This window comes from Euleptes europaea, chromosome 9 (genome assembly GCF_029931775.1).
Source record: "Euleptes europaea isolate rEulEur1 chromosome 9, rEulEur1.hap1, whole genome shotgun sequence".
Lineage (NCBI taxonomy): Eukaryota > Metazoa > Chordata > Lepidosauria > Squamata > Sphaerodactylidae > Euleptes > Euleptes europaea.
Genome location: NC_079320.1, coordinates 66,833,794 through 66,848,930, shown reverse-complemented (window position 1 = coordinate 66,848,930; position 15,137 = coordinate 66,833,794). Strand labels below are relative to the sequence as shown.

The 15,137-nt window shown below is 40.4% G+C and overlaps 1 protein-coding gene across 1 annotated transcript in view; it reads right to left on the bottom strand.

Annotated features, from left to right (window-relative positions):
- Nucleotides 1–2,686: 2,686 nt before the first annotated feature.
- Nucleotides 2,687–15,137, bottom strand: part of CHIC2 (cysteine rich hydrophobic domain 2) — a 33,324-nt gene continuing 20,873 nt past the window's right edge. The window contains exons 4-6 of the mRNA XM_056855564.1: nt 7,003–7,059; nt 6,773–6,832; nt 2,687–2,942 (exon numbers count right to left, since the gene is read on the bottom strand). Of these exons, the coding sequence (XP_056711542.1) occupies nt 2,892–2,942; nt 6,773–6,832; nt 7,003–7,059 (168 nt within the window). The 3' untranslated portion in view covers nt 2,687–2,891. The remainder of the gene's footprint in view (nt 2,943–6,772; nt 6,833–7,002; nt 7,060–15,137) is intronic.

Genomic DNA, 15,137 nt, shown 5'->3' with positions numbered 1-15,137 from the left:
CAAAGCTGACTTATGGCAAACTTGTAGGGTTTTCAAGGCAAGAGACATTCAGAGGTGGTCTGCCACTGCCTGCCTCTGCGTGGGCTGAGAGAACTGTGACTGGCTCAAGGTTGCCCAGCAGGTTTCGTGTGAAGGAGTGGGGAATCAAGCCCGGTTCTCTAGATTAGAGTTGGCCACTCTTGAACATACACATGAACACATGAAGCTGCCTTATACTGAATCAGACCCTTGGCCCATCAAAGTCAGTATTGTCTACTCAGACCCACAGCAGCTCTCCAGGGTCTCAGGCCGAGGTCTTTCACATCACCGACTTGCTTAGTTCCTTTAACTGGAGATGCTGGGGATTGAACCTGGGACCTTCTGCATGCCAAGCAGATGCTCTACCACTGAGCCACAACCCCTCCCCTCTTAACCACTACACCATGCTGGCTCTCAAAGATTTGTGAAGGGGGCACCCGGATTTGAACCGGGCACCTCTTGAACTAGGGCAAATGTTCTACCACTGTTTAAAGCCCTTATACCATTAAAAAAATCCAGGCAATTCCCCCACGCCCCCAGTAAGGAACAACTAGTGTGGTCCAGCAAAAGCAAGTCCTATTGTTTTCAGCAGGAGACAAGTTAGGCATCTCCTTAATTGTTTGCCACAGAAATAACTGGGATTTCAAAATGGCTAGCTTTAGCTGGTTTGTGTCTAAGAATCCACGGATGAAAGCAAAGTAGTGGAAGAACTGTATTTTGTGACATGCAGAGTGCCTAGACAAAAGTTGACTCAAAATACGTTTCTAGAACATTCTTGCTACCACAGCCACAAAGGATATGCAACCTGCTAAAATCGGCGAACGAATGGCAAACACCAAACAAATATGAAGTCAACGTGTTCGATTAATGACAATAATGTGAAACTTGTATTTAAACAATTTAAAAGAAAAAACGGTATCCTTGCAGAGGGTAAACTTGTCATTAATACAAATATTAAGCGGGATGCATCTGTTGACTATTCACATTATTGCTCTGCTACAGGATGAATAGGCCCTTAACATATGTGATAGCTCGGGTATGTTAAAATCAAAAAAGAACACATTTTGAGAAATAACATTCATTATGTAGGCATTAGACATAATACATGAAGATATGCACAGCCAAGAAAGATGGACAGAAACTAAAAACTGGCCTGACCAAAGCATACTATCACATATCCATATTTTTTAAATGTTTTGTGCAAAAAAATAAAAAGCTTAACTTGTAAACTAGAAAAAAAAAAAGAACTCAGGATGTAGTATTTACCCAATACATTCTGTAAGCTATTAGTCAAATAACCCATTTTTGATTTATACATCTGGCGGACAGATGTAGAAGTCAAGACACAAACTTGTGGCACAACATTCCCAGTGATTTAAATACAGACGCCCCAACCCAAGGGAGAGTTTAAAAATAAAAAGTTAGTTGTACTCGCAAGTCCCACTGAAATTACCACATTGTTTTAAATAGGAATTGAGAGCCACTGACTTTCAATGGACTGGGGTCAAACACTAACATTTAAAAACCTCATTCCAAAGTAAATATTTTAAGAAATACATTTCTAACAGCCTTGCATTCTTATGTACTATTAGCTCTGGTAAACGATAAAAACAGTAAAGCTGTTAATATGGCATTAGCCACAATTAGGGTTGCCATGTTCCTGTTGGGGGCCGGGGATCTCCTGCCTCCAGCAGGCCCTTCCCACCGACGTTTAGCTGGGTTACAGGGAAAAAATGGGGGGAAATTGGGGGGTGGGGGCAACCACCAGCATACTGACATGCTGGCATCACTTACAGCACAACCAGAAATGACATCAGCATACCAGTGACAGTCTAGCATTCAGTCAAAACTCTATGGTTAAGCAATAAAATTTTGGCCAAATGCTAGAGTGTTGCTGATGACATCATTATGTTGCTGATGAGCCTTCCCTCCCCCCAACAACGGTGAGTCTCCTGCTGGCTGCCAGTCTTGTGCTAGTAACCCGAGTCAACAACACATACACATTCACCCTTTCAGCCATTGCAGATCTAGCCTTGGTCTATTTCTTTTAAACCTGTGCTTAAAAGGCTAGGAGGAGACGTGCTTTGTGCCATTCCCTCTTGATCTCTTAGCAAAAGTTAAGAGACCGACCAACGTTACATCTGCACCACCTGCTATGAAATACTAGCGATATTTTTTAATGATCCTGAGCAGTATTTAACCATTGGAGACACAAATCTATGACCAATCTTTCTAGTGGAACAACAGCGACCCAATTTCAAGAGTCTTGGTGGACGAACATTTTCAGTGCAGACAGGATTTTCTTCATGGAATGGAGAACTGATGTCTGGATACCAACCAGCGCTGCCGCAGATCACCTCCCAGGTAGTTGCTTGATGTTCCAGAATGGAGGAAGAAGAACTGATACGGACAGATATGTCGGCAAAACATGGAAATATCGAAGAGATGATGCAGGTGCATAGGTCAGAGTGATTGCCAATTCTCACAACTTACAGATGTGTATCTTGGGGCTAAAATATCTTCTCACTTATAGCTATTTTTTTGGTTGTGTATTTATAGCTATATATGTGTGTGTATACACACACACACAAACACATAAACACATATATGTATATATAAAGACTAAAAATCAGGATATATGGGCAACAGAGGAGGGACAGATAATAACTTAAATATCTATGACATTGCATGAAATGATTTTTGCAATATTTGACAAAATGCACTTTAAACATGCTGTTATAAAAAAACCACAAAGAATGAAAAACACCACAAGAGGCTGTAGAACCAACGCTTGTATCACCACCAGTAGAGCACCAAGCAAGGCACCATTGGAAAGACAACATACTTGGGAAAGTCTCTAAGTAAAGCAAATGCTAATCTGGTCGGAAAATTGGTGTCTTTGGTAAAAATTCTATAAGGATGACCTGTGTGAAAAAAGAAAACACATACACACATTTAGTGAATTATTGACAGCCTTGCTGATTTTAATTTTTAAATATCTCAGCAACTTCTGTATGTTTCTGGCGTATGTTCCTGATTTCTGGGATCCAAACAGCTACTTAAGGCATAAGTTTTCTTTTCTTTTCTTTTTGTTCTAATCTTTGAATACAGAGCCCCAAAAACCTGAGAAACTGCTTTTGAAGTTTATCCCAGCAAGACAAACTGGCTTGCCCTGCAACATGGAAAGAAATGCCAGGAGGTGATGACCCCCCACCCAAAAAACCACATGGCAAGCCTTTTCTGAAACCGAGTAAAATCTCAGCAGGTAGTCTGTGTTATGACTCAGTGGCTTGTTATGGGGGGGGGGGTTTACCAGACAAACCCAAAAGCCCTTCGGTGCCCCAGAAATAACTACGGCCAGTATCTAAAAGCTAGACATATAAGAGGAGGAGGCAATTTTACCAATGAAAAGGAACAGCTCCACGAATAACTCAACTGGAACAAGATCAACTTGAACAGAAATAAACCAACCTTACAATTGCAACAGTACAAAAGAGTCAGAGTCCAGTAGCACCTTTAAAGACTAACAAAATTTCTGGCAGGGTACGAGCTTTCGTGAGCCACAGCTCACGAAATTTCTGGAAAGAGTACGAGCTTTCGTGAGCTACAGCTCACGAAAGCTCATACCCTGCCAGAAATTTTGTTAGTCTTTAAAGGTGCAACTGGACTCCGACTCTTTTCTACTGCTAGTGACAGACTAACACAGCAACCCATCGTGATCTAATTGCAAGTGTTTTTCATTTCCCTCACTCAGGTATTTAAGAGCTACATGCTCCACAGTAATACATTTCTTATCAAAGAAAAGCTTCTTCCAAGTTTACCCGTGAACAGAAAGGATGACTGCCCTCTGGATTTATTTTAACAGGAAGAGGAAAGGTTAGCAATACTACTTATTCAACTATCTACAAAGAAATTTCTATTCCCAAGCCTTGGGGGGTCGGGGGTGGGGGTAAGAGTGCTGTTAACTACTTGCTCTCATAGATTAGTCTATCTTACGGACTTTTGTTCAAACAACAATTTGAAAAATTGCGTATTAGCGAAAGACAAGCCTTGGCAATTCAAGTCGAACCTGAGATACCGCATCAGAGCAAGAGAACTGTATTCCTGAGTTCAGAACTGGAGAAGATAAAAAGATACACCCACTCCACCTTCCCCAGAGACATGTGGAAAACCGGAAACACCAACATTTGTACTTTGTGACAGCAATTCTCCTGCAAATAGCTTGTGTGACCAAAATGTTTCCTATGCTGTGAGATATTGTGCCCGGTTAATATATAGTTAGCTTTGAAGGTACAAACATTTCAACTTTTTGGCCAATATGACAATGCTTAAACTGTGTACTTGAGAGTCATCTGCAGGAGAAATATATGGTCAAATATATAACGTGGGGAGTGACTCCACTGTAACTCTCCGTGGTGGAACCAGAAGGCTATAATACATACAGGATCAAAGAATTTAAAACAAAATCCTATGTGTGTGTGTGTGTGTGTGTGTGTGTGTGTGTGTGTGTGTGTGTGTGTTAAGTGCTGTCAAGTTGCTTCCGGCTCATGGTGACCCTATGAATCAGTGTTCTCCAAAATGTCCTATCTTTGACAGCCTTGCTCAGGTCTTGCAAATTGAGGGCTGTGGCTTCCTTTGAGTCAATCCATCTCTTGTTGGGTCTTCCTCTTTTCCTGCTGCCCTCAACTTTTCCTAGCATGACTGTCTTTTCTAGTGACTCTTGCCTTCTCATAATGTGACCAAAATACGATAGCCTCAGTTTAGTCATTTTAGCTCCTAGGGTCAGTTCAGGTTTGATTTGATCTATATCTCACTGATTTGTTTTTTTGGAAGTCCATGGTATCAGTAACACTCTCCTCCAACACCACATTTCAAAGGAGTCTTTCTTTTTGTCAGTTTTCTTCATTGTCCAGCTTTCACACCCATACATGGTAATAGGGAATATGATGGCATGAATTAACCTAATCTTGGTGGCCAGTGACACATCCTTACACTTCAGAATCTTTTCTAGCTCCTTCATGGCTGCCCTTCCCAGTCTCAATCTCCTTCTGATGAAAGTTTACTCAGAAGTAAATCCCACTGAACACACTTTGGATTTTCTCTCAAGTATGCACATTGAGAGTGTCTAGTCAAATATTAAACATACTGGGTTGCATCGAACTGGCTTTTCAGTAGTGAATGTGTAGGATGCGTATCCTCTGACTACCCAAAAAGGCAAGGATCACAGCACCTGTGTGGACAAAAGCCAAATGGGGCAGGAGTTGCAGTAAGGAGGAGAGCTCGGTGAGATGGGAATGAAAAAGCTGGCTGCATCCAACCCATTAGGCTGAATCCAAACACTGTTTACCCACTTATAAGAAGCATTTTCAGTAGTGGAACAGAAATGTCTGGCCTCCCTTCTCTAAGAAGAACAAATTAAAACTTGCTTGTGGCCTTTTCAGTTCTTGTACATTTTCCGAAGCCCTGAAGTATTCTGTAATTGAAATCTTCACACAGGCCAGCCTCAAAAACCTGTGTCAAATTTCCTTTCTTGTCTCCAATTACTGCAAAGTTATCATGCAGTCTCCGATCATAAATTAACATGTTCACTATAATAGACGATAATAAATTAACATGTTCAGTATAATAGATATTAAAAAGAAACAGTTTGTTGAATAGAGCTACTTGCAAAAAAAATGCATTTTGGGGAATCTTTTATGTTTTAGACTAGGAATAGGCCTTAGTATTTCCCCTTTCTTCACCGTGCTAACAGAAGAGATGATTTTAAGATAATTTCTAACTATTTAAACACCGTTTTAAATCAATCTTTTAACATACTGCCTGTAATGCATGCATTGTGTTAAAGAATAGACAAGATATATAATTAAAAGGCATGGATGTATTAGAAACAGCTAACGCTAAGAGGCTTTTGGATGGTTAGTCATTTAATTGTTAACCCCTACTTGGATCTTTTTAATTCTTCTGTGGTCTATTAGTGAATGTCACAATGGTTATTTTTTTTAAAGTAGACAAATATGACCTTCCCTTTTCCTGGAAGGATTTAAAACGAGCAGTAAAGTAAAATGATGTAAGATTACAAGAGGTGATTGCTGGGCGTGTGTGTGTGGGGGGTGGGTGGGGGAGAGAATGAGTATGCAACATATCAAGTCTTTTTTTCAAGCAAACTCCTGAATTCTATACAGAAGATGAACGCCCAGGGAATAAGAGCCCACACCAACACATTTCCTCCCCTACGAAAGCTGACTTTTAGAAACGCAGGAGCAAAGCTAGTAAAAGTTCGAGCCGCTTTCAAAAGTGCTGAGGTATGGGGGCAGTTAAAATCTACAAAGTCTAAAGGTTCCCTAAGCTCCAGCAGCTTAGTTGAAAGGTCTCTTTCCATACACCAAGACTTGATTAGCATTATATTGCACAGCCCACATCTAACTCACTGTGTAACCAAAGCTGCAGTTATTTCTTTTTATACAGCAACTGAAAATTTCACACTCCATCAACACACATTCAAGCTATTTTATCTTGGCAATTAATTTATTATTTTTTCCAGGACACAGTGAAGCCTTGTTTTCAAGTCATTCATAACTTTATAAATCAGCCCTGTGCATGAAACCATACATCTGTGAACCGTAGAAAATCCTCGCCACTCAGGCGATTAAGCCCTTGACACCTTTGCTGATTAATAATCATGGAAAGAATAAGATCAGAAGCAAAATAAATGATCATTTAATAGAGAAACGCACAAAACAGCCCTTTAACTTACATATTCCATCATGTTATTCGATTCACATTTCCTTTTGCTCAGCCTCCAATGCAAGCACAGCTAGACAACGGGGAGAAAAAGGAGGAAGAAAAATGAGCTGTATTTTATCGCCAGCACAGAGACTAGCCCATTTGTCCACCTTTCATAATTTCGTGTTCAACAAAAGCATCTGTTTCCATACTGTGCAATTCAGGCCCCAGCAGTACGAAGCTGCTCCCCGCGGCACTCACCTTGTGGTATAACCTATTGTTTTCCCATTCTAATAACTTCTCAATCGATCTTCGTGTCTGGAAGACAAATGAGAAAGAATTTTATTCTTGAGTAGGTTCAGAAAAAAGTTTGTTTTGCAGCTGCTTTTGTGGGGGGGAAAGGTGGGGAGGGGAAGAGAGGTACCCAGGACACTGACTGAATACAGGGTGGTCCGCTGTGCTAGAGTTTCCTGGTGTAGCTAAGATAGAAATGGCATATTTGCTTTAACAAAGGGCATTATTGATACAATAATACTTAAATGGCTAGCTGGCAAATTAACGTATCTATAAACGGGAAGGTAGTACTGGTACTTTAACATGGGTTTCACATAACTCGTGGAACCTCCTATCTGGCAGACATTACAACCTATAGCCTTAGAGCAGCCTTTACATCGCTGAGCTTCCAAACTATGCCCACAGAACTTCTTGCAGGTTGTTGCTCAAAACAAACAAACAAAGAAAAAAAAAAACCTGGCTCAATGTATTTGCCTATGTGGTGGGGCTGTAGATCTCCCCCATTATGTTTTGGGCCATTATGTTTTGGCCTGCCCTTTATACATCGAACCCCGAAATAAGTTTTTGGCAAACATTCTATTTGCATTACAATCACTATCTGATGCTGATAAATTCATCTATTTGTTATCAGATACGGATCCCTGTATTTCCCAAAAAATGGCACTTTATGGCCTGGTGGCCAAGAAAATGAGAGATAAGCAAATATAAATTGTGAAAAGCTGGATAGAATTGTACAGGCGCATTTTTTTTAATGATACTGGATTTTAAATTGTTGTTATATTGCTTTTATATTGTAATGGCCTATGGTCTTATACAATAAATCCTACTACTACTACTACACTACATAACTCGTAAAAACACTTTTACAGACATAGTCAAAGCAGTGCTTTTAAGGCACCTCAAACCCAATTATCCTGTAACAAATCAGTATGGGACAGCTTCTACATACGGTTTATAAAAAATACCGAACAGTATTCCAACCTTAATTTATATAAACACAGTGTCACTGATTCACAGATCAAGCTCCAAGGGTCTGTATGTATACTTTTGCATCTGAATTGCCACACAAATGCACTCTGGAATAGTTTGAAATCCATCGGTTTCTTGAATCTAAACTCTGCCGTTTTAATGGAAACATTTAAACCATCTCGCAACTAAGCCTGCCTCTTGGAGACATAGCCAGTATACCCCTATTTAGCTGTATTAACATGCTGGAACTGTACCCTGCTGTTTATGGTCACTTGACTGCCGTATCATCGGACGCTCCCCAGTGAAACGGGGATTTACTGGTCCTTGTGAACGAGGGGATAAATCAAGACACCAGGTGTTGCGATGAGACCGGAGCTGCAGGTGCAAAGGCATGGATCACTGAGCCTTGTGGAAAATTCAACTCCGTACAGCTGCAGCTCCCTTACAAGGCAAAGAAAAGTCGGGGGGGGGGAGGAGGGGGGAGAAGAGGGGGGTGGGAAGCATCTTGCCCTTCCAACTTCTGCTACACAAGTGGTGCTGCGAACGGCATGTCAAGGGAGGGAAGCAAGCCAGCTCGCTGGACTTGAGAAAGACTGCTACTTAAAAGTATTCCGCTTTGCCTATGTTCAGAAGGCAAATTATATATATATATATACACACACACACACGGATAAATCTATTCTTGGCACCATTAAAAAAAACCTTTTCCATTATACTTCTGAAACAGAAGAGACTCCTAAAAAACTTTGAAGCAGCTCTTAACAGCAACCTCTAAATTATCACATTGTACTTTAAAAGTTCTGTTCCTTCTCTCTCTCCCTTTCTTTAAGCGCTAAAGACAGTGCCTGCCCTCTAACAATGATCGGCAGACCTCACTTGTTTCTTTATAAAGATAGCCTTTTCGAGTCTGCTCTCCTTTTAAATGAAAATAGGGCAGCAGTTATGGTCACACTTTTGTTAATTTAGTTGCCAGTCAGCCCCAAATCAAAAGAAAAATAAGGCTGCAGAGTGTAATTAACATTCAGTTCAGTCCGTTTTCCGTCCCTTGTCTAGCCCCCCAAGCTTTGTTAAAATTGCCATCTGAATGCTGAAGGCTGTAGGGAAATCGATTTGATTCTAATCGCACCATGAAAAGAACATGATCTAACTGCTTTCAGCCCTCCGTAAATCTGTACTAGGTCTTTAGCACAATGCAACTTCCAATTTAAAAAGCACTGAATGTCTCGTCAATGACTTTGTGAAGGGGGGAAAAAAAGAACAAGGGGGCAGACATAAAAATTCCAATAGTTGTTTAAGCATTAAAGCTCATTTGCATCACAGCAAACCTGAAAAGGGCTGACCTCTCAAACCGCCTCTCAGGTCTATGAAGTTGTAGCCTTGACAAGCTCACATTGACAGAGCTCATTGACTCTGAAAGGCTACTCTATCAATGGTGAAAAATGGGCAATAGGTTCTACTCCGAGCAGGCATCTGCCTGCCCACCCGCTGCTAGACCAATGGCAAAGCGGATTCAAAAAGAAACGTGAAGCTACCTTGTAATCTTCCTCCCCGAGAGCCTTTTAAATAATAGATTAAGGCGGCTGTACAATTTAAATTTCATTGCTTTCATGGAGGGGGAGGAAGGGGGGGAGAAATACGATGGAAAAGAAACCAGCTTCCTAAATACTGGAAGAATTAAAATACTTTACAGGCCGAACAAGGCAGAGGACATGTAATGTGACTCCCCAGAGGCGGCATTCTTTTTGGTTGTTGTGGTTGAAATAAACATTTAATTACAGTTACTCTTAGGGGGGGGGGACTTAAATATGAAGCTGGATATGCTACTTATTTTTACGTCAACATTTGCTGTCTTTTTTCCAAAAAGGGGGATTAATATTAAACAGGAAGCATTCAAGTAGAAGACAATTTGTCTCCTTTCCTCAAAGTAAGATTGTTACCCATACTGCCTCCACAAAGTCTAGTGTTGGCAACATTGATAATGCAACTCAATCCCCCCTACCACCATGAATACCATAATTTTGTAAACCATGGTTTGTTGACACAGCTTACAACATTAAAAAAAAATCCTCAACATCTGCTGTACAAAATGTGAACGAAAGTTTAAATAAACCATCAGTGAGCACCTCTCAGCCGAGTGGGGGAGGGGGGGTTGAATTAAAGAGTGTCCCCGGTTCTATACCCCAAGCTTCCTTGCCCCCCACTTGACAGGTGAAAAAAAAAGGACTTGCACGTGGAACTTAATTAATCACCGCACTTGAAGTCTCAATGATTTACAGTGTGCAGCAGGTGAGAACAATCAAAACCTGACTCTCGATCTGAGTGCACCGTTTCCAGCACAACCAGGACGACAACCCTGCAGATTCTATCGAGAGCATGCAGCGAGCCTATCGAGGGTCTTGTTTGTTCAGAAAAAAAAGCAAAGCTCAAGTGGAATAGAGCTTATTAGGAGGATTTAAAACTCGCCATGGTAGTCGTTACTTCTTTCAAACCAACATTTAGCCAAAATTAAATTTCAATATTAACACGTACATACACATGTAGGGAATTAAGCTTGATTATAAAGACCACCTCGAAAAGTGGAAGAACATGATAAAGTAGCTACACATAGGTATGATACACATGTAAGCCTATGAATGTTTACACAAAAGTAATCTGAAGAAACTAGTCCCAAGCATGTATTTACAGACTTGAGTCCTCCTCACCACCATTTATACTCTTGTGTGAAAAGAAGAGAATGCTTAATGAGAAACCAAGGGAAATGAAATTGCAGAAGCTAAAAACGAAATGTTTAAATCCAAACCCACAGTTCTATAGTGAAGGTAATCTTAAATTAATGCAAAAGGTTTAAATCAGATCACAAGACGTACAGCCAAAGATCTGTCTATTAAAATCCTCTTTGCAAGGGTCAGTTTGAGCTGGCAACTGTTTTCAAATTTGGTACAATTCATCCTTAGGATGCAGGTGGGTAATCATTCAACTGTGTCAGCTGCCACCGTTGAACATATATTCAATGTCAAGTGTGTTAGGACAAGCCAAATGTGGCATGCTCCATTCCCTAAGGCTTCCTATAGAATAGTCATGCTGTTTTGTTTGTTCATTTGTAATGTTTCTGTCCCACCTTTCAAGAGCACTCAAAGCGGCTTACCATAATAGAAATGAATACAGTTAAAACTATAAGATCAATAATCATAATTACAAATATAATCATTAGAACTAGAAGGACCAAAATAGTTGAAAACAGCTAAGAAAGAATATTAAGAGCCCCGCAGTGCAGAGTAGTAAGCTGCAGTACTGCAGTCCAAGCTCTGCTCACGACCTGGGTTCAAGCCCAACGGAAATCGGTTTCAGGTAGCCAGCTCAAGGTTGACTCAGCCTTCCATCTTTCTGAGGTTGGTAAAATGAGTACCCAGCTTGCTGGGGGAGGGGGGTAAAGTGTAGATGACTGGGGAAGGCAATGGCCAACCACCCTGTAAACATAGTCTTCCTAGTAAATATCGGGATGTGACGTCCCCCCATGGGTCAGGAATGACCTGGTGCTTGCAGGTAAAAACCTTAACCTTTAAGAAAGAATAGTAAACAATGCACTAGGAATAACAATGAATCCATGATAAAAAGCCCTCTGGAATAAGCACACAACTTTCAGTGGTAAGTAAAAGCAATGGGTCTAAGTGTACATCCAGGAACCCAGGGTTCCACACCTGGGGAAGGGGACTGTAAAAGTTGTATCCCAAATACCCACCAACAGGTTCTGAGTAGGTAGGCAGGTAGGTATCATGGGGGGCTGGCATAGAGCTTAGGTGGATTCCTTCCTTCACGTACTTTGGAACAAAGTCATTTAGGGCTTTTAAGTTGAAAGACAACACTTAGAATTGAGCCCAGAAACCAATTGGCAACCAGTGCCATTGACTAAGCACTGGTCTTATATGTTAATCATGACAGATATCAGGTTCAGCTCCTGTCATCAAAAGCCAGGCGGAATCAAGAGGCCTTGCAAAAGATGTTCAGAGACACTTTAGACATTATGCATTTCCTACAGGGAAAGCATTGTTGGTTAAGAAAAGGTATGATTTGGAAGGCTTTGATAACAGATATGGATGGCATGGTTACTTATGGTATGATAAATTAAAAATTCATAAGACCTTTCAGCATCATGTTGTTAAATCTTCATTAATTAAAATTTGGCTAAAATATAAACATCTTTTGGAACCCAAAACACCACTATGGATCTCTACGCAAGAGATGTTGACACTGAGACCATTGAGACCAGTACAATTATCTAACAAGATTTATTGGTATGGAAGGATAATAAATGTGCTCTAAAAGAACATGGAGAATTGAAGGAATATATCACTTGGTTTCAATATCATCATCATACAGTCTGTATTTATACAAGATATGAAGTTAGGTTTTACTAAAGATAAACCACTTTTTCAACAAATGCTGTTAGACAATAATGAACATTTAATATCAAAAATGTATAAGATGCTATTGACTTTGTATACGGAACAAGATCTTGTTAAACCAACGATGATAACTTGGGCACAAACCTTGGGACATGATATCCATATGCATAAATGGGAAAGACTCTGGTCAAAAGATATGAAACATATGTGTTCACAATCACTGAGAGAGAATATATACAAAATGATCTATAGATGGTATTTAACACCAAAGCAATTAGCCAAAATGTATGGAAATACATCACCAAAATGCTGGAAATGTCAGGAAGAAGTGGGTTCTTTTCATCATACTTGGTGGCTATGTAAGAAGGGAAAGAACTTCTGGGATATGATTTACAATGAATTAAGGTTGATGTTACAACAAAATATCCCCAAAACACTGGAGATGATGCTGTTAAGTATAATACCAGATACCATAGTGACTCAGAGATCGTTTTTGATGTATGCCACTATAGCCGCTAGATTGGTATATGCTAAGAGATGGAAAATGACTGAGATACCAAACAAGACTGAGTGGATAGAAAAAATGATGGAACTAGCTGAAATGGCAAAACTTACAGCATTAAATCAAAAAGAAGAAATTGAATTTGTGACAGAATGGGAGGCATGGACAAAATACTGTATGAATGAATTTAATTGTGATATTAAGGGATATATTTTGATCTAATTCAGACTTGTTGAAGTAGATATGGGTGATTTATTATACAGAATTAGACAATAAATACAAAGAGAGTAAATAATGACAATAAAGAGACAGAGGAGGGGAGAGCGGAAGTTAAAGAAGCATATATTAGATATGGTAAGAAAACGTTGTTATATTATATAATTGGTTAATGGATAAATGTAATTGAATATGAATGAATTTGAAAAAAATATTAAAAAAGAAAAAGAAAAAGTATGAAGGTAGGGCGATTGGCAACAGGGGAGGTTTGACGTAGCAGCATCCAAACGATACCATACTATTCTCCGGATTACACTGCAACTATGCACAACATTCTTCCACTGATATATAAAAAAAATCCTGTCTTCCAGGAGCAGCGGTAATTCTCAATTCAATTAAACAGAACAAGCGAACATATATTTGCCCCTACAAGACCAGTTAAGATCATTTGGTACAAGTCAGGACTTTGGGTACGTTGAAAGATATGGCAAGCTGATGAGCGAAGTTGACATTCAAGCAATGAGAATGTTTTAGGTAGCAAGATGTGAAACTCTCATGTAGATAGGCAATAATGGCACGTTTCCATCCACTACATGTACTTTTCCTAGGAAGCTGTGACTGACAAAACTTATCCTCTACACATACATGCATAAAAACCTATATACGTATAAGCATCCCAGGTAGCTTTAAGTCGTTTCCTACAATGGAAGCATTTCTGTGTATAGGGAAGAACACGGCATGTGAGAAAGTCATCAGTCTTGTAGATCTGCCAAAGAGAACACTTCTCTATGAAAAAGATGAACGGCTTGGTTACCGGAACTTAGTCAACTGCAAGGAGATATGGAGAAGTGGCAGGTAACCCTCTGAGAAGGTGAAGTCCATCAAGTAGGGTTTGCGATGAAACAAATGTTGAGAACGAGCCGAAAATTATATTTATAGAAACTAAGAACATAATAGCATAGGAAGCAAACAAACTTCATGCTGCAATTTTGTATCTGTTCACAGCTGCCAGAATTCAGATGCTATGAAATGACGAGAAAAGTCATGCGGGCTATGAAGTTCATGAAAGATACAAGACTGGAGTATAGAGGTTTAGTTTTACATTCCAGGAGTTCCCTGGTGCATGTAATGGTAACATGCACTTAAGCTTAGCTAACCACATCTGAGGGAATTACAGAAGGATCCTAATCAGTGCTCATAGTTATAGGAAGGGGAACCAACAACAAAAAAATTAACTCCCAACAACTCATGCCAGTATTCATTCTCATTTCAACATATTACGGCAATATATCCCCTCTGATGGCTGTGTTTTTCAAACGTTTAAAAGCTTGAATGTTGTAAGGTATTTACAATGGAGTTCATGAGGGAAGACAAAGAAGAATTAGTTTTTATATGCTGACTTTCTCCACCACTTAAGGAAGAATCAAACTGGCTTACAAGCGCCTTCCCTTCCCCTCCCCACAACAGACACCCTGTGAGGTAGGTGGAGCTGTGAGGTCTAAGGGAGCTGTGACTAGCCCAAGGTCACCCAGCTGGCTTCATGTGTAGGAGTGGGGAAACAAATCTAGCTCACCAGATTAGCCTCCACCGCTCATGTGGAGAAGAATCACACCCTGTTCTCGGGATCAGACTTCACCGCTCCAAACCACTACACCACGCTAGCTCCAAGTATCCTCTAGAACAGGGGTGTTGAACACAATTGTTATGAGGGCCAAATATGACATAAATGTTACTTGGCCAGGCCAGGCCATGCCTTGCCAGCCCACATCGAGAGCGAGGGGGCGGCTGCCTCAGCTGGCTCGCAGGCCAGGTAAGAACTCTCAAGGGGCTGAATCTGGCCCACAGGCCTTATGTCTGACAACCCTGCTCTAGAAGATTTACTGGATATTATGCACTCCCTGTCCTCTGCAACACACACTTTGGCTCTTCACTATGCCACAAAACTGCTTTGGACAAGACTGGAGAGAGCCAAAGAGCAGAGAGGCGCTTCTGCACTGTTGGTCACCTCACTA